This window comes from Chamaea fasciata, unplaced genomic scaffold (assembly GCF_029207755.1).
Source record: "Chamaea fasciata isolate MVZ Bird 193981 ecotype frontalis unplaced genomic scaffold, bChaFas1.0.hap1 SCAF_1, whole genome shotgun sequence".
NCBI lineage: Eukaryota > Metazoa > Chordata > Aves > Passeriformes > Sylviidae > Chamaea > Chamaea fasciata.
Window position 1 is genome coordinate 41,346,518 of NW_027094086.1, and position 21,929 is coordinate 41,368,446.

At 37.0% G+C, this 21,929-nt stretch overlaps 1 protein-coding gene across 6 annotated transcripts in view; it reads right to left on the reverse strand.

Annotated features, from left to right (window-relative positions):
* The window catches only part of SNTG1 (syntrophin gamma 1), a 324,290-nt gene that overhangs the window by 97,433 nt on the left and 204,928 nt on the right, over window positions 1-21,929 (reverse strand). For all 6 annotated transcript variants that reach the window (XM_066181512.1, XM_066181540.1, XM_066181522.1 and 3 more), the window contains 4 exons: window positions 13,139-13,241; window positions 11,629-11,711; window positions 6,283-6,413; window positions 822-951 (listed from right to left, as the gene is read on the reverse strand). In XM_066181512.1, the coding sequence (XP_066037609.1) occupies window positions 822-951; window positions 6,283-6,413; window positions 11,629-11,711; window positions 13,139-13,241 (447 nt within the window). The remainder of the gene's footprint in view (window positions 1-821; window positions 952-6,282; window positions 6,414-11,628; window positions 11,712-13,138; window positions 13,242-21,929) is intronic.

Below are 21,929 nucleotides of genomic sequence, written 5' to 3' on the forward strand. Positions count from 1 at the left end.
AGCAAATTCAGAGACAGATTAGGGAAGCTAAAGCAGATTTAAGGAAATATAAATTAAATCCTCAAGGGCTTCCTTGTTATAACTCAATTCAAAATAATGGAGTTCCCCATGTGTTCTCTATTTTTGAGGAAAACCAGCAAAGGTATCATATGGATTTCTATATAGGGAAGAACTACATGTTCATTTTTAATTGTAAATACATCTCAGGCAGTTCCAGAAAACCTCTTAATTGAACTTAGTATTTGGAAGAACCTTTACAAACCATTTATTCCTGCTTCAATATAAAGTGGTATTTATTCCACAAGCTCAGATCATAAGAGTGCAGTGCGTGAAGGATAAATGCATTTAATCACTGCTGATAACGAACATCTGTATCTACACCACAGAAACACCTTGCCTTTCCCATCATGACTAATGACACCTAGACAGACCTTAAGTCTAATTCAGATCTGGTTATACCAGTTTCTGTAGAGATGTACAGTGAAGAAAGTACAGAATTTTTGCATTTTATGTGTTCCTGCATCACACCTGGCTTCCTCCTGTGTGTCTGGTCTTTGCTTCTAATCCTAATTGGTATTGCTAAGAAGCAAATAACTCTGATAACAATGAAGTGAACTGTATGACCGTAGGGAAGAATATTTTCCCACTCAATGATTTCTCACAGAGTCTGATTTGACGACAAACTTGAGTTGACTTCTCTCAGACAGCCTCAAGCATTGTTTATATGCAGATAATTCTGTGTGTGAACCCATTAGGCTTTTATGACAGTTATAATCAAATATGATTGGGAAACCTTCTGGCTTACTTGGATCCATACTTACATTGTGCTTTGTGAGGTTGGAAATGTTACTTGCTATTGCTTGCAGCCAGTCAATACAGTCTTCAGCAGAGAGACACTGAATTATTCCACTGCAAACCCCATCCACAGCAATTACTTGGAATGCATTTTGCCTATAGACATATCATAACAGATCAGGTCAGAAGGAAATTTTATCTTTTCTAGCATATCATCTCAACAATACTTGTAGAAATGCTTTTCTTTCAACTACAATGAAGGTCAGACAGTTAACACCAAGAAAATGCTGGTGTTCCTGTTTTATAAATACCTGACATATTAAAACAATCATTCTAAAAGGCCAATTCAGGCAATATCAAGGCTATAAAAAAATTCCATAGAGCAGCTCCACAGAACCTTGACCATCAGACTGTACAATCTCAGAAGCTAAACAAGTGAAAGAGCTGATGCATATTTAAGACTTAATACTTTAATACAGCAGGCTACAGAGAAGAAAAGTGCATTGGAAATCATAGGCAATAATTCGGGAAATAAAGTGAATACCAGTATCTTTCTCTCAATACCTTTGTTTTATTTTTATAATACTGTGTCTAAATACAGTTGGATTACTGTCTAGAGGCCCTTTGTTGGCTGCTCAAACTAATAGAATTTTGTTTCTCTTTTGAACTACTGATTGAAAACTTGAAGAAGTCAAAATTGATCAGGTAGCATTAATGATTTTTCCAATTGCATTTCTGAATATAGGATCATTACCATTATACACTCCTACCCTTGCCTCTACCCCCAGCACCAAAAATCTATAATGCATTATAGACTGATTTTCCATTTGCAAGCACTGAGCAATTATAGACCAAGAGAAAAATTTTCACACGCTAAAGCAGTAATAGACTGAGTTTCTTCAGTAAATAGCTTTCTTTGCTAAAAGTTCATGTAAGGCTCACAGGTCCCTGTCTTCCAAACCAAAAAACCTCAATAATAACCCATATCCCAGAATAGGAGATTACCGAACATATGGAGAATACCAAGTTCCACTGCTGACATTCTGCTACAAACTCAACTGTTAATGATCAATTCATAGTTTAAGCACATCATTCAGATTCCTTGAGAATGGCTCAAGCAAAGTGCCTGTTATCTTCAGGGTAAAACTGAATGTCACCAATGACAGTTTCTGGCGGCAGAAGACAGATATTAGTTTTGAAAAGCTGTTCGTTTGGGATCTGTTACCTCTTAAAATTTTATTCTAGTTGGATAGAATGTAAGGCTATTATCTGTCTTCACTTCATCTATGTTGAGAACAGACTGTTTCTTCAGTCAGGAGAAGCAATAAAAATTAACTAGAGTCATGCTTTTGCTTTGAGTGTTCTAGCATGGGAACCAGCTTTTGCAGGATAATGAGGCTTTTATTAACACTATCTTGCAGGGTTCTGTGGTTAATTTAAATCCAGCAGTTTAGTTGTCTTTCCCAGGGTTAGTGATTTTTCTTTAAATTCACAAAAATACCAACCAAGACAGACTTCTTTCAGAGATTCATTTTCACAATAATTCTGGTAAAGTCCTGAGGAAGATTTGAGGAAGATAAAAGAATCTTCAGGTAATGTTGCTAGCATTTATTTATTCTATCCTTTATTTTAAATGTATATAAATATAAATAGCAAATTTTTCCAGAATAAATTTCTTAATCCTTGCATGAAGACCACAGCATGGGCTCAAAATTGTTGAGTATCTCTTTTAAGAAAAACAGTACCAATTTCAGGATTTGCCTTGTTTCTACACAGTTTATGATAAATCAAAGCAGGGATCCAAGAGATCTTTTAATGTGTAACATTTACACAAGTACAAAAACCCCAATATGTTCCCGATTCAATCCTCATGTACGAATTTCCCTTACACTACAAAAACAGTGAATCTGGTGCATTTGGGGCATCAGATTGTTCCTACTGCTGCTAGGAATTTACACTGTGCAAGTACAAAATCATTAATCCATAATGTTATTACCCAAGTATCAATACCAAATTACCCAAGCATCAATAGTATGATATATGGTTGCCTAATAAATTACTTCTGAATGTGTAGATAGCCTTAGATTATTGTAATAGTATTTTCTAGAGTAAGTCTACCAGCCCAATTCCATAGTACTATGCAAACCTGAAAACATAATGTATTAAATAGATGTTTTGTACTAAAGGGAACAAATAGTAGATTGATAATTTTATACTACACAAAAAAATTGAAAATTAATAAACACTTATTGAACTACATGCTTCAGGTTCTGGGCCTTCTGGAATACAAAAGCTATATTTGAAATTAATAAGCTTTGCAAGACTAATCTGAATATCTTCTAGAATTCTGTATGAATACCCTCCAGAATTTATGTGTCTCAACCATTCCACTGGAAAAGCTAGAAAATTACTATGAGGTTTAATATTGTATGTGAGGACAATATATTTCCATATCAAACTCTGAAAAATAAAAAGTTATTTGCTTTACATCATTAAAACAGCCTTGTAAATATTAACCATAGAAAATATAATGAATTAACTTTCATTTTATGTTGCTTCCTTACATTATTTTTAATATCCATTCTTTTATGTTGATGTTTCTAGAAGCCTCTTAAAAAAGGACCTACTTTTCTCTCATAACAAATTCTGAGAGCGAGTAACACTTAAAAGTGTTTGCAGTAATTTAAAATAGTCTTATAAATTGTCTTGCTAGCAACATAAAATGTTGATTCTACGCTCTATGAAAAACCCACTTCCTCTCTCATATGCATCCTGCATTACTGGGTTTTTTAAGACTTCTTCACATTAGAATAGAATGACACAAGGAAAAAATTATCAGAGTAGTTTTTCAAGGTTCAAGTAGAGTTCACGTATTTTGTTTCATATGAATATACTTCTATTTTCTAGACATTCAAATTTCTGGAATATTATTACTATCTAAGACACTTCCTTTGTTATGTACCAGTTCTATAATATGAAGTTTAAGCTTGTTTTTTATTGATGCAGAAGACTGAATTTAAAAACCCTAGATCCATGAACAGCTGCTTATGTGCTAATTTTCCATGTGAGTAATTCTATTCAATTCAATTCTTTATCTGAAGTATACAGCAGAATAGATCCCAGATTTGACTGTTATGATTTTGGGTGCTTTATGCTTCATTGTTAAATATGGAGCTGAAGGCTTTCACAGAATTTAGCAAAACACCTCCTGCCCCTCTGGTGACTTCATCCTGCTCCAGTTCAGTTCAGCCAAGAAGCCTTTGCAACCTTTGGGTTGCACCTTGCCTCCCTGGGCCAGCCTCAGCAGACTGAGGTCCATGCAGCCAAGTAAATCCTGCTATTACTGGCCAAAAGCTGCAGGCTGGCTTTAGCTCTACAATGATCTGCAACAACTACTACCTAACCTGCATTAATTTCAGCTCTGTGAATAGGAGAAATGGCTGGCAGACCTAGGCAGTATAATTCTAAGAAACAACAGCCCTAGGAACCAATTCAGGCAGTGAACAGCTTTTATGCAACTTTCACATATTCACTGAGTACCAATAAGAAACAATAAAATTAAATCCACAAAAATCCCAAAGAGATTGAAGAAGACTTTTCTTCACCCAGTTTCTGGGGGTTTCATAAATCAACTCTTAGGGAATGGATTAGAAGAAGAAATTATGGAGTAACCTGCTCCGTACCTGTTCACAGCTCTCCTACATACTAGAGTTCACATAAGTATCTCAGTATGAGAAATTCATTCTTCTATATACAGATGATAAATGAATCCATACAAGAGCAAGATGTTCAAAACTTTTAACGAGTATGATCATATTTATTTGCTTTGTGGGACTTTGTAGCTATTTTCATTTCTATTTAATTGTTTTACAAACAGCAATCATTACAGAATATTTTTGTCTCCCCTCCTAATTTCTCCTGATTTATTAGAATAACATTAAATTAAATAATGTGAAGTTTTAGGTCTATATTCGGTCTTTCTGAGATGAAATTTATTTTCCCCACAGCAGCCCTCATAGTGTTTTGCTTTGTATTAGTAGGTAGAAAGATACTGATTACACAACATTTTGGCAACCAGTAAGCACTGTTGTCACGGCATCAGAGATGTTGCTCTAACATTCCCTCCTCACCAACAGGCCAGGGAAACAAAATCTTGGGAGGGGAAATAGCCAGGACAGCTGATCCAAACTGATCAAAGGGATATTCTATACCATATGACATCTGCTTGGCAATGAAAACTAGGAGAAAGGAAGGGAGAGAGGGCATTGATTAATTATGACACTTGTCTTCCAGAGCAACTACTGCATGTACCAAAGCCCTACTTCCCAGGAAGTGACTGAACATCACCTGCTGGTGGGAAGTAGAGAACAAATATTTTGGGGTTTTGCTTCCATGTGTGGCCTTTGCTTTTGCTTTATTAAACTGCCTTTATCTTGACTCATCAAATTATTTCCATCTTATATTCTTCCCCTCCGTCCTGTTGAGGAGGGGAGTGATAGAGAAGATTGGTTGACACTTGGCATCCAGCCATGGTCAACCCATCAAAATGATGCAATAAAGTTAAACCTGACTATGAGTTTTGGACAGCTATCCAAGTGATTCTGACAAATTGGCAATGAAATTAAATGTTAAAACATGCCAAGTAAAACATGGGAAAAAAATAACATTAGCTATAGGGAAACAAAAAACCAAGTCCCTACTGTGGTTATAAACATAAAGCAAAGAAGTGCAAGAACTGGGAGATGGTTATTAACTCAGGCTCTTCCTCATGGCCCTTACCTGAGAATGGTTGCAGCTACTCCTGTGACTGGACATGTATCCCACTGATTTGGACATATACCCCACTTCCCATCTTAGATTGAACCCCACCTGACCATGATGTACTCCTCTGAAGACTGTCCCTATGCCTTCACTGTTCCTTCATGGGGAGCAGTGGAAGAGGATCTTTGCATGGACAACACCTGGTCCAGCCTCACTGCCACCCTCTCTTTTGGCTTATCTTCCCTATGGGGCAGCCAGCCCTTGTTGTTCTCAAACAAGATTATTTCACCCATTTTAGGTAACAGATGATGTATTTAACACAAACAGAAAGAAATACATTTTAAAAATATAATCACATTGCAGAGCTCAATGCATTGCAAAAATCAAAGACATAGAAACAAGCAACTTAGAAAGAAGCTTATGAGGACAGGATCATTAGGAGCTATTATATATGATGATGTATGTTTCATCTCAAACTGCAAAAGGTGCTGAGCACTAGATGCAAGTAGAAAGATCACCCACCATCTCCCCACATGCCTGGTTGCAGTTGATGTCAGAGGAGAAAGTGAGCCAAGGTGGACCTTGAAAGATCTTTATGAAAGTTACTATATTTCATGTCTCTGTAGCTGCATGGAACTAATAGTGCAATTTCTCCAACAACGCAACTCCCTAGGGCATGCATCTGTCAACCAAGAAGTCAAGTTTCAACCTTCAGAACTTCTTTACCTGCACAAATCTGATCCTGGAACATACTGGGAAAATCGTGAATGAAGAAGTGGAATTAATCGAAGATCACACCACCTTTTCTCCCACCTAAGTCCTGGGGATGCTGGCCATGAGGAACATGATAATGTATCCTGAAAAATATTAAAAGGTCCTTCTCAGTTTTGAACTTCATTGTAAGTACTCAGTAGATTTGGAAAGAATGAGATAGACTTAAGAGACCTTCATTTGGCAGTGTTCCATTTTTCCCAAATCACTTGTCATTAGTTTTAGCGAGCACTGGAAAGATTCTGAATACGATCACTAAATTATTCACAGTACAACCATAATTCATTTCTTTTGGCTCTGTACACATTTACATACATATCTTCTCTAATGATATCACCCCAAAACCTGGTAATTGGAAATGAAATTTAACATGTGATGAAAATTGTCAAAATTGTCAGAACTATGTGCTTGGGATGAATGTTTTAATTTTACCTACTTACACAAGGCATTGCTTATATGAAAACTGAACTTTATCATGTTTATGATCATATCTACAAAGAATGAGTATTTAAATATCTAGAATCTAATTTGACCAGTATTTTTAAAGAATATATATTTGCATGAGAAATGTTATAAAAAGTTAAATTATCAACATCTGTTTGTAAAAATACAACACCTCTTTCTTTATAAAATGCTTTATAAAATAGTGCTAATGATGATGTTGTTTTTCTGAAAGAGCATGATTCTTCAAAATGCCTTCTCACAGCAACAAAGGATGAGGAAAAGGCTGAGGTACTTAATGCCTTCTTTACTAGTCTTTAATAGTAAGAGCAGTTATCTGCCTGGTAGCAAGCCTCTGAGCTGAGAGACAGGGTTGGGAGCAGAGTGAAGCCACCAAAATCCAAGGTGAAACAGTCAGTGATCTCCTGCAGCAGTTAGGCACACACAGGTCTCTGGGGCTAGATGGGATGCACTGAGCATAGTGAGGGAGCTGAGACAGGTGCTCAGCGAGTCATTTTCCATCATTTGCTATCAATCCTGGCTAACCAGTGAGGTCTCAGTTGATAGAAAGTTGGAAAACATGATGCCCATCTACAAGATGAGCTAGAAGGAGGATCTGGGGAACTATAGGCCTGTCAGCCTGACCTGGGGCAGGTCATGGAGCAGATCATCTTCAGTTCTAGCCCAAACCATGTACAGGACAACCAGGGAATCAGGCCCAGCCAGCACAGGCTTATGTAAGGCACATCCTGCCCAACAGCCTGAAATCCATTTATGGCCAGATGATCGATCTACTGGACAAGGGAAAGGCTGTAGATGTCAATCTGGACTTTAGTAAAGCCTTTGGCACAGCATTCTCCTGGAGAAACTGGCTGGTCATGGCTTCAGTGGGTGCACAGTTCACTGGGTAAAAACCTGTCTGGATGGCAACCAGAGAGTGGTGGTGAACGGAGATACATCCAGTTGGTGGACAGTCATGACTGGTGTGGTCTAGGGCCCAGGGCTGGGGCCAGCACTATTTAATGTTTAATATTGACAATCTGGAAGAGGGGTTGAAGTGCACCCTGAATTTACAGCTCACACTAAGTTGGGTAGGAGTGCCGATCTGCCAGAGGGCAGGAAGGCTCTGCAGAGGGATCTGGATAGGCTGAATCAATGGTCAATTGTATGAGATTCACAAGACAAAGTTCCAGGTCCTGCATTTTGGTTACAACAACCCCAGGCAGCACCACAGGCTGGGGACAGAGTGGCTGGAAACCTGCATGAGCTGAACACGAGCCAGCTGTGTCCAGGTGGCCAAGAAGACCTACAGCATCCTGACCTGTATCAGAAATAGAGTGGCCAGCAGGAGCAGGGCAGTGATTATCACCTTGTACTCAGCATTGGTGAGGCCTCACCTTGTGTGCCATGTTCAGTTTTGTGCCCCTCACTCCAACAAGGACATTGAGGTGCTGGGCCGTGTCCAGAAAAGGGAAACATAGTTGGAAAAGGGTCTGGAGCACAATTCCTGTGAGGAGCAGCTGAGGAAGCTGAGGTTGTTTAGTCTGGAGAAAGGAAGGCTCAGGGGAGACCTTACTGCTCTCCACAACCCCCTGAAATGAGGCTGTAGCCAGGTAGGGATTGACCTCTTCTCCCAAGTAAAAAGTGACAGTATATCTATACATTAGTAAAACTAAACCTGCTGATTTACATTCTTTTTAATCTCAAATTTCTTAGTTTTTCTTACTGGTACCTTCTATAATATAAATATTGCAAAAATCAAGTACACCTATTTTTCTAGTGTGCATTTTTGTGTACGATCTATGGAATTATAAAGCTTTATCAATTTGAACTTTACTTTTACATATATGTTCATATATCTTTTATGTATATGAAACAAAATATCACAATAAATATCATGTTAGCTGAGCAGCAGACTTTTCATAGGTAGTTCACTTATGTAAAATACTGAATCTCTGTTGAAAAATTCCATAGATTCAATAAAAATAAATAAATTATTGGCTAGGAAGAGTATGCTAGAATGTTGTTTCAAACACTGGGAATTTTTAATGTTTTCTCTCTGCTTTTGGGAACCTTCCTTCACCTGTGATTAAACTTGGAGAAAAGACGAAATGCAGTAAAAGTTCAGATACACACTGTAGGCCTAGATATGGCTACAACAAAAACGTTAACCCTAATTTCATACTGCATAATTCTGTGAACTGTTGACAGAAGACAAAAACCAGTCTTGTCTACTCCAAGTTCTGAGTCAAAAGCCTCCTTCATGTGAATTAACAAGAGTATAAATTAAGAAACAAAACTATGGCTGTAAGTCACAGAATCATTGACTGAGTTGGACAGGACCCACAAGGATCAACAAGTCTAACTCCTGGACCTGCACAGAGCATTCCAAACAATCTCACCATGTTCCTGAGAGTTTTTTCAAACTCTTCTTGCCCTCTGTCAGGCTGATGCTGTGACCACTTCCCCGGGGAGCCTGTTCCAGTGCTTAACCATCCTCTAAGCAAAGAATCTTTTTTCTAATATCCAACTTAAACCTTACAGACAGAACATTGCCTTGGACCCTGTCACTGGTAACCACAGAGAAGGGATCAGTGTCTGCCTCTCTTCTTCCCCTCACAAGAGAGTTGTAGACTGCAATGGGGTCTCCCCTCAGTCTCCTCCAGGCTGAACAGACCAAGTGACCTCAGCCTCTCCTCATACAGCTTCTCTTCCAGATCCTTCACCATCTTTGCTGACTTCCTTCGGAGCTCTCTAACAGCTTTGTATCTGTTTTATTTTATGGTTCCCAAAACTTCCCTCAGCACTCAAGATGAGGCTGCCCCAGCTCAGTGCAGAGCAGGACAATCCCTTCCCTTTTGTGGCTGGCGATGCTGGGCCTGATGCCACCCAGGACAGAACAGGGCTGGTACTCCTGGCTGTCAGGGCACTGCTGGCTCTCATTCAACTTTTCACCAACAAGAACCCCGATGTCCCTTTCTGTGACACTGCTTACCAGCTTCTCATTCCTCAGTCTATCTGTACATCCAGAGGCTGCCCCTCCCAGGTGGAGGATCCAGCTCTTGCCCTTGTTAAAATTCATGCGGTTGGCAGCTCCTCAGCCCTCAAGTTTGTTGAAGTCTCTCTGTAAAGCCTCTCTGCCTTTAAGGGAGTCAAAAGTTCCTCCAGATTTTTGTATCATACACAAACTTATTTAGTATCACTTTGAGTCCTGAACCCAAGTGATCGATCAAACTGTTGATAACCACTGGGCCTAGGTTCAGCCCTGCAGAACCCCACTAGTAACCATTCACCTGCCTAAATCAACTCTGTTCACCATAACTCTTTGTGTCCAACCATGAGCCAGTTGCTCACCAATCACATGTTTATCCAGCTGTCATAATTCCTTCTGGGAAATATTCTGAGAAAAAGGAAGAGCTGTGGCATAAGAGTTGTACATAACTTAAGAATTCATACAGAGTGCTCCTTTGGTTTTATGAAGAACTCTGTTCCCATGACAAGGGGACATCTAAGAACCGCATCTTGGTCTTCACCAGAAAATTTAATTTAGGGTGAATTTTAGACTTGTGATACCAGATTATATTACTTAAACTGAAAAAGAAATACTTGCTTTCAGTAAATTATTATCAGTTCAAATGGAAACTACAGCTCATCTAGATAATTTTTGACACCTGCAAAAAAAAGAATTCACAAATGAAAGCATGTTTTTTATCATAAAAGCAAAATTAGAATTGTAGTGGCTAGTTGAATAAATCAGTTTAGGACCTACTGCCATAGCCTTTTTACATACATACATACATACATACATACCTACATACATACATACCTACCTACCTACCTACCTACCTACCTATATAGACTCCTGAGACAAGTCTGCTTTTGTTGCTGCTGTGCAAGTTACATATATTTTTATTGTTATTTGATATCAATTTCATCGATGCTATCTATTTATAAATTCCACTTCCTAAAATGTGTTTAATTCTGAAGGGTTTTCCAGATTATAATTGTGTTTAAATCTGTGGTATTGATATTTAACTCTGTAGGCTACTAAGGAAAGCCTTTAATAGAAAAATATAAAAGTACAATAAAACAAGATGGAAATTAGAAATGACTGCTCAGCATAGCTTATGTTTCAGGTTTGTAAATATTTTTTTTAAAGATTATGATCTATACTGCTATATTTATTATGTGTTTTTTCTATTTTCATCAAAAAGCCAAATACTGAGCATAAAAACCTTTAGAACTATATAAAATAAAGGAAATTTTGCATTTTCTGGCTAAGAAAAAATTTTAAAGTCCCTTGTTGCACTTCAAAGGCATCTTTTAGTAAGTATCTGATCAGACATTTGTAGCATTTTATCCCAGAGACACTCTGCTCCATAATGTTATCCCACTTCGGGTAAGATTTTGAGTACACATTACCAGAAGTAAAATGCTCTCACCTTAAAAATAGGCAAAAACATGCACCTAATTATCTTTTGCCAAAAGCTTTAGATACTGCATGCAACATATGTAATGGAAAATATTATCAAAACCTTGTCTTCTTTTTTTATAAAGATATATATTTTAATTTTAAGAATTTTAATTCCTATGCAGAGAAAGAAATGTAGAAGGAAAAACTTTTGCAAAATCCCTACTGCCCAAGTAAACAGTAATCACATGTATCACAGCACAATATTTTCTCACAGTTTAATTCCCAGCCATAATTTCTGGCTACTCTTTTTTCCCTTTACAGAACTATTTGTCTCCAGAGTTAGCTAGAGCTCCTCCCCATTAATGTCCTTTTTTAGTACTTCCACTTAGCTATTATACTATAATTATTCTTCTGTTTAATTCCATCAAGAAGATTCAAGTTCTTACCGTGTTGTTGGGGTGGTAATTGAGATGCAAACCACTGTCACACAGGGGAGAGGATGTGCCACTGCTTTGGTCACTGGGGGCACCTAATACAAATTCACAAGAAAATTCTTCATTAATCTGTGATGACATAATTCAAATTTGTATAGGTATGTATGCATTCTCCCCACACCCAAATAACTTCTATCATATACAACATTCATTTACTTTCTCCGTTCAGCCAGTATCTGTCTTCTGGCTTGAGTGGAAGGCCTCTGTAAGCTAAATGGAGGCTCAAGAAAACCTCTCCCGGTGCTTTGATTAAAAAAAAAAAAAAAAGGTAATGTCTGCTTGGTAAGAAAAAAATACCAAAATGTTTCTTTCAAATTTGACAATAAAAGGGAACTGTGCACCTGCTCTGTTGGTTTTTACTTGAAGGAACTTGTCAGATAACCCTTTTGTTAATCTCAGTGGAGTTTACAGTTCTAAATGTTCTTGTAATGGTTTAGGAAATTACAGTTCTACACCTTAAAAGTGACATGATAGGATCCTTGCAAATCCGTGCATCAGTCGAGTTACTCTGTGGTACCACAGCCTTTCAAAGAAGGAACAAAGGTATTGGGACACATTATTATTTAAGAACAGTGTTCTGATTTTTTTCTTGTTTCGTTTAAATTTAATACATAGGTAAAAGAAAAAGACCATATTCCATCAACTGTTCGTATAAAATGCTATTTCATTATTTAGTTTATTAAAATCCTATTAACTTAAAATCAAAGGCTAGAAGTATTGAAATAAAATATTTATTGTTTTATTGCTTAAAACTTGAGCAATTTAGTTCACTCTCTTAGGGAGCAAAAAGCAGAAGGAAAGTAGAGGTGGTAAAAGGCAGAGGCTGATATATCAATATGCTTAGATATGCCTCAATTGTCTATAATTATGCATCCACACTTACAATTTAATATAATTAAAGGAAGACAGCTGTCTCCATATGACTCTCATGGGGCTAGTTCACTGAAACTCAGTTTGGACTTAAACAAAATACTTATCATTCCAGAGTAATTTATTCTTAGGTAGACAGACATCTCCACCAAAGGCTCTGAATTTTAAACAGCAAAGGTGAGTCCTCTAAATATATATACACAGTGTCATTTTCACTTTTAAAAGAAAAAAAAAAAAAAAACAACTCCCTGGGACTTAAATACTAGCTGATGTTGCCTGAAAAACTGATTTAAATACACTGCACCAGGATGTGAGCTATTGCAAACTAACATAATTCTACTGTTTCACCTGCAGCTTTACTGATTCACACCAGCCAAAAGCCTGGTTATCTGTTTTTCAGCCATAGAAAGCAATTTTTCTCTTGAGGTCAATGTTAACACAAGCCCTGGCAATAGGAGTAACTCATATTTAGGCAGTAATGATGATTGTAAAAACTGCTGTCAATCACCCTTAATGTACAGTAGTTTCAGAAGCTGCAAGTGTTCATGGGTATTGAATTGAGGGTTCTTTTGGCCAAGTAATAAAGGCTTACATGCACAGTCTTCATTCAGTGGCAGTTTGAGAAAAGCAGGTGCTCTTTTCAGAAAGGACACTGTTAGGGTCACTTCTTCCCCTGCATTGCGAAGGACCTGTACCTGGAAAAGAAATACAAGCAGACACCTTGAAATAAATTTATGACCAAATGCATAAGGAAATGTAAGAAATACCACATAGCTTTCCCATACCAGAATATAACTGCTTAGCAGTTTATTTTGTTTTAGAAGAAAGCAAGATGTAAAGCTTGCTACGTGCTTGTCTATTGTGTTTCTAGACACACATACATTTAATGGGGTGAGTGGAGCATTAGCCTTCTATATTAACACCGGTTTTCAACTTGCTCCCTGAAACTATTCAGCTAAATAACTTCTTCTTTCAGGTCTGGAATCATCTACCCTAGCACGCATTCATTTTAAAAAATAAATATATATTTTCTCTATGCATATATATATATTTCTTCTTGTCTTATAAATCCTCAACCAAAACAACAGCAGTAGTTTCCACAGATGTGCCATAGTCCTATGAGCAAGTCTTTCCAACACTCAGAGTTAAATTTAGCTGAAGCGCTCCAGCATGGATGAGAGACCTAATCTTCATCACAGACACAGAGGAAAAGAACCTATTTTAAGCCTTATATCTTAGATAAGCACAAGCTTAGGTTTTGCCAAAGGGCATCTTGCATTTTGGACATAGAATGCGCAAAGCACCTATCCAGCTGTGAATGTTTTTAGCTTTCCTGTACTCTCCCATAGTGGCTTTTGTTCATCTTTAGCTTTTGTGGGGTACAGCTGTAGACACCCCAAACACATGGCAGTGAGGGACTCCAGGCACCTCCCAAGAGTAGCAGTAAGGAGGCACAAAAGCAGCTAAGCAAAATGCTGTGTTAAATAGATGAGGAGGAACGTTTGAGTTGGCTTGCAACATGAGAGCCAAGAATCAGATTCGTTTCAGAGAACAACCATTTCCTGTTCTGGCTCTATAACTTCAAAACTCGTCAAGGGCTGATTTAATTTGGGCTTACAATATCAGAAGATTGCACCATGCCTCTCTCTGAGTGACTGTGTTCATACTGTGCAGAGAGTCAGCTCACAAGCAACCACTTTCAGAGGGCTGCTACACAGTGAGACACTAGGCAAACATTCTGAACTAGCACATATCTGCTCCTTTTCTCCTGTGTAGCTGTAACCCTTCCGTCATGCTGCTGCTTGTGAGAAAGCCTTGTAAATAATTTATGAAGCATTGCTATTCTTTAATTATGCCTGTCAATAACCTACTCAACAGATTTATTTACATGTATGTGTATAACTATACATTAGGATGCTTTCACTTGAAATCACTGCATTATGCTGTTAACTTAAAGCAATTCTTCAGGAAAAAATGTCAACTTTGCCTTGAAACACAATATTTCTTGCTCCATGCTGGTTTGCCACAGAGGACTAACAGTATAATGACAGAATATTTGATTCAGTAACTGAAATTTTAGGGTCTTTATTTTTAAAATAGCACACTGGTTGCCAATGCACATTCTGCAGTTTAGTATGTATTTATGCTTGCAAATAAAGACAGAAACATCACAATAGATTTAATTAACTTATACTGCATGCCAAAAACTTCATCTGTTACACAGAATCATAGAATCATTTAGGTTGAAACATTAGTCTCTTTGATATTTCCCGGTTCTGATTATTTTCTATCATAATATTTGTAAGCAGCAATTATTTAATAGAAAGATGACTTGCAATGTGCAGAAAAGTAGACCAAGACTCAAGTCCTGAACTCAACCAGAGAAACCATCTTATATCCTCAGCCTCCATAGAAAATTTATTCTTTTCCTCTCTTATGTAGCAGTCACACAGTTCAGAGTAGTCAGAGCCAAAGCAAAAACTTAAAGGTATGTACTCTACATTGTTTCGACAGATGTGGATAGACAAAGTGCAGGAAAATACAGCTACTCTCTGCTCTTAAAAAAGGTATTTCTTTTTACTCAGGAACAGAGAATAAATAAGTGAAGAAATTACAGCATCACTAACTTTAATTTATAAAGTCACCTTTTAAGATAAGAATAAGTGGATATCATCTGTGAAAGAAGCTGAGACATTAACTGCCCTAAATGGTTCTTCCAGGAGTCTACATGATTTCACTTGATAATATATTGCTTTGTAAAGCCTGTAAGAAGCCATAAGTAGCCTACTGTGACATTTTTTTCTCTAACCTCTCTCTCCCTCAAACCTCTTTATCTCATAGGATGAAAACTTTAAACACATTTCAGTTGAAGTCAGCAATACTTGTATCAGTGAACTGTATTTTGGAGGGTATGAAGCACATAATCCAGAAAGTGACTAGATTTTTACATGCAGAATAAAGACTAAAGAAAAATAAAAGATTAAAGGAGAAAACTACTAGGTAATGATTACAACAAAGAGCAGATGAGTTATTGACCCCATTTTGCTTACTTTCTAGTCATTAACAAAGCCATTCTGGGAAATAAGGTTGGGTGAAGAAAATGAGAATTTTAATTACTTTATTGTCTTTTTTTTAGCTTTCAGCTGAAAGCTTTACCGTTATTTTACATTCTTTGTGTTTACTTTACATAAGAAATGAACAATCAAATACTAAAGGTAATGCCAGCCACTAATAACAATCTGTAGCAGTACTGATTTCAAATTGGGACGTCATTCCCGCTGTGTATAAATGGTTAACAAAATTCAATATTACTGAAACCTAGCTATATAAGTAAAGAGATTTTCAATTCATTACTGCTAATAGAGAAGCCATCTCTAAATTTGCATAAAATAAAAATATTTAAAACATTTTGCAATCCTGGTTGATGGCAAGTCAGCAGTGCCCGGGCAGCCAGGAGGGCCAACCACATCTCCTGGGGACAGCATGGCCAGCTGGGCAAGGGAGGGGATTGTCCTGCTCTCTGTGCACTGGGACAGCCTCACCTCCAGTGCTGGGGGCAGTGGAGGGCACCACAACAGAAAAAAGACATCAGGCTATTGAAGACTTTCTAAATGAGGGCCATGAGGATGGTGAAGGAAGTGAAACCTTATAAGGAGTGGCTGAAGTCACGTGGTATGTTCAGCCTGAAGGTGAGGAGACTGAGGGGAGACCTCATTGCAGTCTGCAACACCCTCAGCACAGGAAGAAGAGGGGCAGGAACCAATCTCTTCATTCCCAGGACCAGTGAGAGAACTTGAGGAAAAAGCATGAAACTAAGTCAGGGGAGGTTTAGTTTGGATATCAGGAAAAGGTTTTACACCCAGACAGTGGCTGAACGCTGGAACAGGTTCCCCAGGGAAGTGGTCACAGCACCAAACCTGACGGAGTTCAAGAAGTGTTTAGACAACACCCTGAGGCACATGATATGATTCTTGGGGTGTCCTGGACAGGAATTGGGCTCAATGCTCTTGACAGGTCCCCTCCAACTCAGCATATTCTATGATTCTATGATTTTCCCTAGTATGTGAAAAGATGCAAGCATACCAAACTTAAACAAAGTGAACAAGAAACTTATTTTTGAGGGAATACTAATTTTGATTAAATACAAAAACATGTTTTCAAATATTTCAAAATAACAATGCAGCAGCTTCCTAAGATGATTTTTTATCATATCTGAAGAGTTCGGTGAAGGTGAGAAAAAATCCTAGTGCTAAATCTAGGGAAGTTTTGTACAATAAAAATTTAACTCAGTAGTAGACCTAGTATTTCCAATTTCTAACTAGGTTATATATTCCCATTGCATGCCATGGACAAATTCCCTTCAGAAGAGATCTGGCAATTTCTAAAGCAATGAATCCTAACTTGCAGAAAATGCATGACCAGACACCATTAAAAAGATTTGCTTATTGTTTGTATCATTGAAAGGTAATGATCTGTTTTATTTCCAGAGGCTATAAAACATGCATTCAAGATACATGTTTTTGGTTTTTGTTGGTGGGGGTTTTTGATGTTAATATTTTTGAGACATTCTAGCCTTAGATTTTAGGCATATGAATTTACCTATGTCAACTTTTAATTTTTCTAGTTAAAAATGAATAGTAACACTTAACATGTTGATATAGAATTTTTATGGATTAGATAGTGAAAAGCTATTTAGTACTTCTGTTACTACCTTATTAAGCTTTATTTTTTAATTTCTAGTGAGTAATATCAGCTATTCATTTGTTGGTGGACAGCATCTAACAAAGTCATACCTGTAACAGGAAAACGCCAGGACACTGAAAAATCTTAACATCTCCTCATCAACTTGTGGCTATATATATTAAATTCCTGCTGCTGTTTTAAGAATTTTATATATATATAAAATATTATATATATTTAATTCAGAATGAGTTCATGTGGAAAGAACTACACAAACAGAAACATTAAATATTGTCAATAAGCTTTCTTATCCAAAGAATAGCCTTACTACCAGTGGAACAAAGAATTAACCTACTTCTATCACAAGTAGCCCTATATAAAGTTAAGATGTTAATGAACGAAGTGAGATAGGCAAAAAAAAACAACCCAGTTGTACATTTCTGAGCCAGTGGCTGTGTGAAATAGCGACATTAAAAGAGTCAGTGTTTCTGGAGTAACAGTGACTATATTTCTATGCAATTACTGTAATGACTGTAAGGGGGCTATTTGAAAAAGTAAATTTTATGGTGATGTGTGATATTGCTGAAGAAAATATCTACATAGTAACAACACTAATCTGAATTTTTAATAATGCCTACAATGATATTGCCTTTTAATTTTATAAACCCTTTTAAATTCCCAGTTCAAGAAAACATTTGAGCATATTCTGAAGTCTCTCTCAATATATTCAGGAAAGCAATGAAGCATGAAGTCCCACTGACTTCAGTAAGTATTCTTTCCTGAATAAAGCTGTAAATCCCTTCTCAAATTGCCAGTGAAAGTTACCCACCAATAAAGTGGTAAGGACTTAAAAAAAACACTTATTTAGATCCCAAGATCTATGTTCTCTTGAATTGGAGCAAATTTCACTCTTCAGTTTTTAAAAAAAAGCTCAATTTTTTTGGTGAATACCTTGACCTATAAACATTGGGAAAACAGAAAAAAAAGGAAAGGTAGAAGACACCTTTCTAGCCACTCTACAGTTACAAAGTGCACAAGTATCAAGTCCATCAGCAGATAACACATATTTTAACACAATCACACAGAGGTCAAAAGTTACAAGGCTTCATGCACATAACTGTCTTTAATTTTTGTTTATTTTAAAAATCAACTGCTTTATTTAGTTAAAGCCATATAGTTAATACAGAATTATTAGTAACACACCAGTGCATAGTAAGTTTTTAATTCCTATGATCTAATATTTATCACAGTACCTGCTAACAATTGACGTTATAATATCAAGATCTATCAGAGCTTTTTTCCTTCAGAAAATTTCTCTTTACAATATACGGAGCAAACTGGAACAACATTTTACCACAGAAGTTCCTACTCAGGCGGCACAACTAAAAGTATACTGCAAAGTGTAGTTTGACACTACCACAATTGTACATTTTAAGTTTTTGCTGTCTGTTTCCAAAACCCGTATTAGATATTTAGACCCAAACCCAAAGGGCTGCACACTAGAACTGGGGGCTGTCTCAAGCAAGGGGACAGGAGCTGCAGGGCAGAATGGTGCCCTTCCCAAGAACACAGGAAGACATGCCCTTCTATTCCGAGCTCTCTTCGGCCTGTATCCCGCTACTAGCACTGTTTTGAAAAAGTGCAGGGAGATGCAGTAACATAAGAACTTCCAGAAAAGACACTCTCCAGTGCCCACCACTAAGGAATTATTCTGAAAAGTGTAAATAGAGGTTTATGGACCTTCAAGATAACACAGCAATGGAATTGAAGCAGTGCTTGCTAGTGAATGCTCCAGCTACGAAGGCATACTACACAAAAGGTCATTTCAGAGTAACATACAGAGAGATTCAGGGTTTGATGCTTTTTGACAAGTGCCGTCAGACTGGCCACTTGGAAGGAAAATTACTCTTCATCCCAGGTGACAGCATGTGTTTAAGCTACATCATAAGGTGGTTTCTCAGATGTGCAGCATCATACCAACCATCCCATAGATATATTCAGGTTTCCTTTATTGATCCTTGCTCTACCTGTTTTCACAAGCTCATGGGCTTTAGTCACAGAAGTACCAGAACATGCAACCTCGAGACCACTGTATAAAGCGTTAGTAGAAAACTAAGTGATCCTCCTTTAAAAATAGATTTCCTCATCTTTCAAGCCTACCTGCCAAGTATGCCATTTATATTAGCTAACACTGAGAGATATGTACAGAATTTCCTTCTTAGGAATGACTAAAATAATAAAATAAAAGCAAATATGAATAAGTGTAATGAGGAGGTAGAAGAAAGGGATTAATTAATTTAAAAATTATTGAGAAAATAATTAACCTACAAAATAAAAAACATCCACCAGGCAATAGAACACTAAATGTAGATCACATAGAGGACATAGACTCCTGTTAACTCTTTCTTCAATGTATTTCCAAGATTAAAAAGATACTAACTACTGTTTCTTCAGTGATCTATTTAACATCAAGTTGGGAAAAAAAGAATTTGGTTTCACACTTTTGAGTCTAACACTTCTGGAATGGAATGCTTCAAAGTTTGTCGAAAAGATCTGACAGCAGCTTTCTAGAAATCTTTCACCTTTCTTAGGCTCCACAAACAACACAAAAACGTTTATTACTCTTTCAGTCAGAATAGTAGTATGCTGCAACTAATTATTGCTTAGTTGCATGTTTATGCTTTGAAAAGTAATATAGAAGTGCCTTAGCAAACAAAAGAAAAATTAAAAGTCTGCAGCATTTTCCTGTTTTTCTTTCATTAACCTTATTAATATCACACATAAAAATATTGCTATAAGTGCATAATTTGCACTCTTAAGTCATGTATCCTAATTTTGAATTCTGTTTCACTAAAAGCTGCACATACTGGTCACCACAGTTCATATTAAATAATTAGAAGGCCACTTCTACAATACAGAAACGATGAAAAGCAAGGAATTGGAACTAAAAAAAATGCTGTTTCCCAAAACTGAGAACACACCCTGGAGGCCAGGACTCATAGCTCATATGGGGCATCATGGGTCCTCAAACTGAAACATTTCATACCATATTCTGAAATATGAAAATTAATAACTCCTTAAATAGATTCCAACTATAATACATTATTTACCATGATCTGCCAGTATATTCTTTGACTCATCCCAGCTGGCTGTTGATTCTAATGCAAATGTTCATTTTAATATCAAACAATGGGTCCTGTTAATGATTCTCAACCTGTGGACCGAAGTCGCAGGGGAACCCCAAAATAATGAAGGGAAGTCGGCAAAGCAAACTCAGGTCCGATCAATATGATTACTCCTACGTTTCTCTTTTATTCTGTGTAAGATGGCTGGTTTTATACACTCTATATAGTTTACACTTACAGATACATTTTCATTGGTACAAGGAACAGGGAAGAATGCAAACACTCATTGTTTAATAAATTGTTTAAGGTAGCCACTATGTCCACACCAATTACTATACTTGTTAACTACTATGAAACCCTTTGACCCTTGGCAACACCTTAAGTGAAAATTTCTAAATGCGACACACACTTGGCACTAATTTCTATCTGTGCCACAACCTCTACAGGCCTCAGTGCCACGGCCTAGAGGCCTCAGCATATTGCTCAGTCTGGATGATTCAAGTACAGCTTACCTCCTACAGTGGACTACTATTGGTGTGGGACTGTAGTCCATAGAAGAAATACACAAAGATGCATTTAAAAGCCATTCAGCTCTACATGATAGGCAGCTATTCAGGACAAGAAAATACCTATGAAAACACCAAAAAACAACAACCACAAAAAGAACTAGAATACTTCAAGCCAAATTCTTTTCAAGCTTTAAAGCTTTATAAGCTTTTCAATGTATCTTTTGTAGTGAGTACATGTCAGATTTCAGAACTGCCTATCTTTGTTTTCACATTATCTACTCCATGTATGGCTCTACTTCTCCAGAATTATTCAGCTACAGTAAATGAACTTTGTAGTTCCGCAGTTTTACAGGGTTCTCCACTTTAAACACTCACAGATGTTCCACTTTTTAAATGTGATTATGTTTTCGGCTGCTGGGCACCTTCTCTCTGTCGAAGCTAATTCATGAACACATATTTTTGAATTAGATATGTAATGGCTTCCAAAGCAATTGGTAAAGAGGAACAAGGCAAATCTCTTAAAAACACTGAAAATTAGAGAAATGCCAATAGAATTTTTCCCAGTGTGGTTGAAATTAAACAGCATGTAATTTACAATTTTTTTAATATGAAATAGGAAATTCGAACATTTTCAGACAATAAAAACAACTTTAGGATCTTTTTCTGACTGTATATTACAACTCTATAAGACTTATAAAATCCCCACTTGTATTTAGGCAACCTAATCAACCCCACCATAATTCGAATGTTACAAATCCATAAGCCTAAGTCTGATTTCAACTAGTTTGATTTACGTGTATGTTTCATCTTCACATACAACATATTTACAATACAATTGTATATATGTCAGTAAACTTCTCATCAGTATAGCTCAGAAATTTATATAGGAGCCAGATTTTGTTTGGGATCAATTTAATCAACATTGTCAAAAACAGATGTTGACCAAAGCTGCTTTGGGAGAAATGTGTGAACTCCTTAAGCAAACAAAACTCTTATAAAAATGGGAGAAGCCTTTACACCAGTGTTGTAACAGCACCTACTACACAGTTCTCCACACGCTTGCACAGCA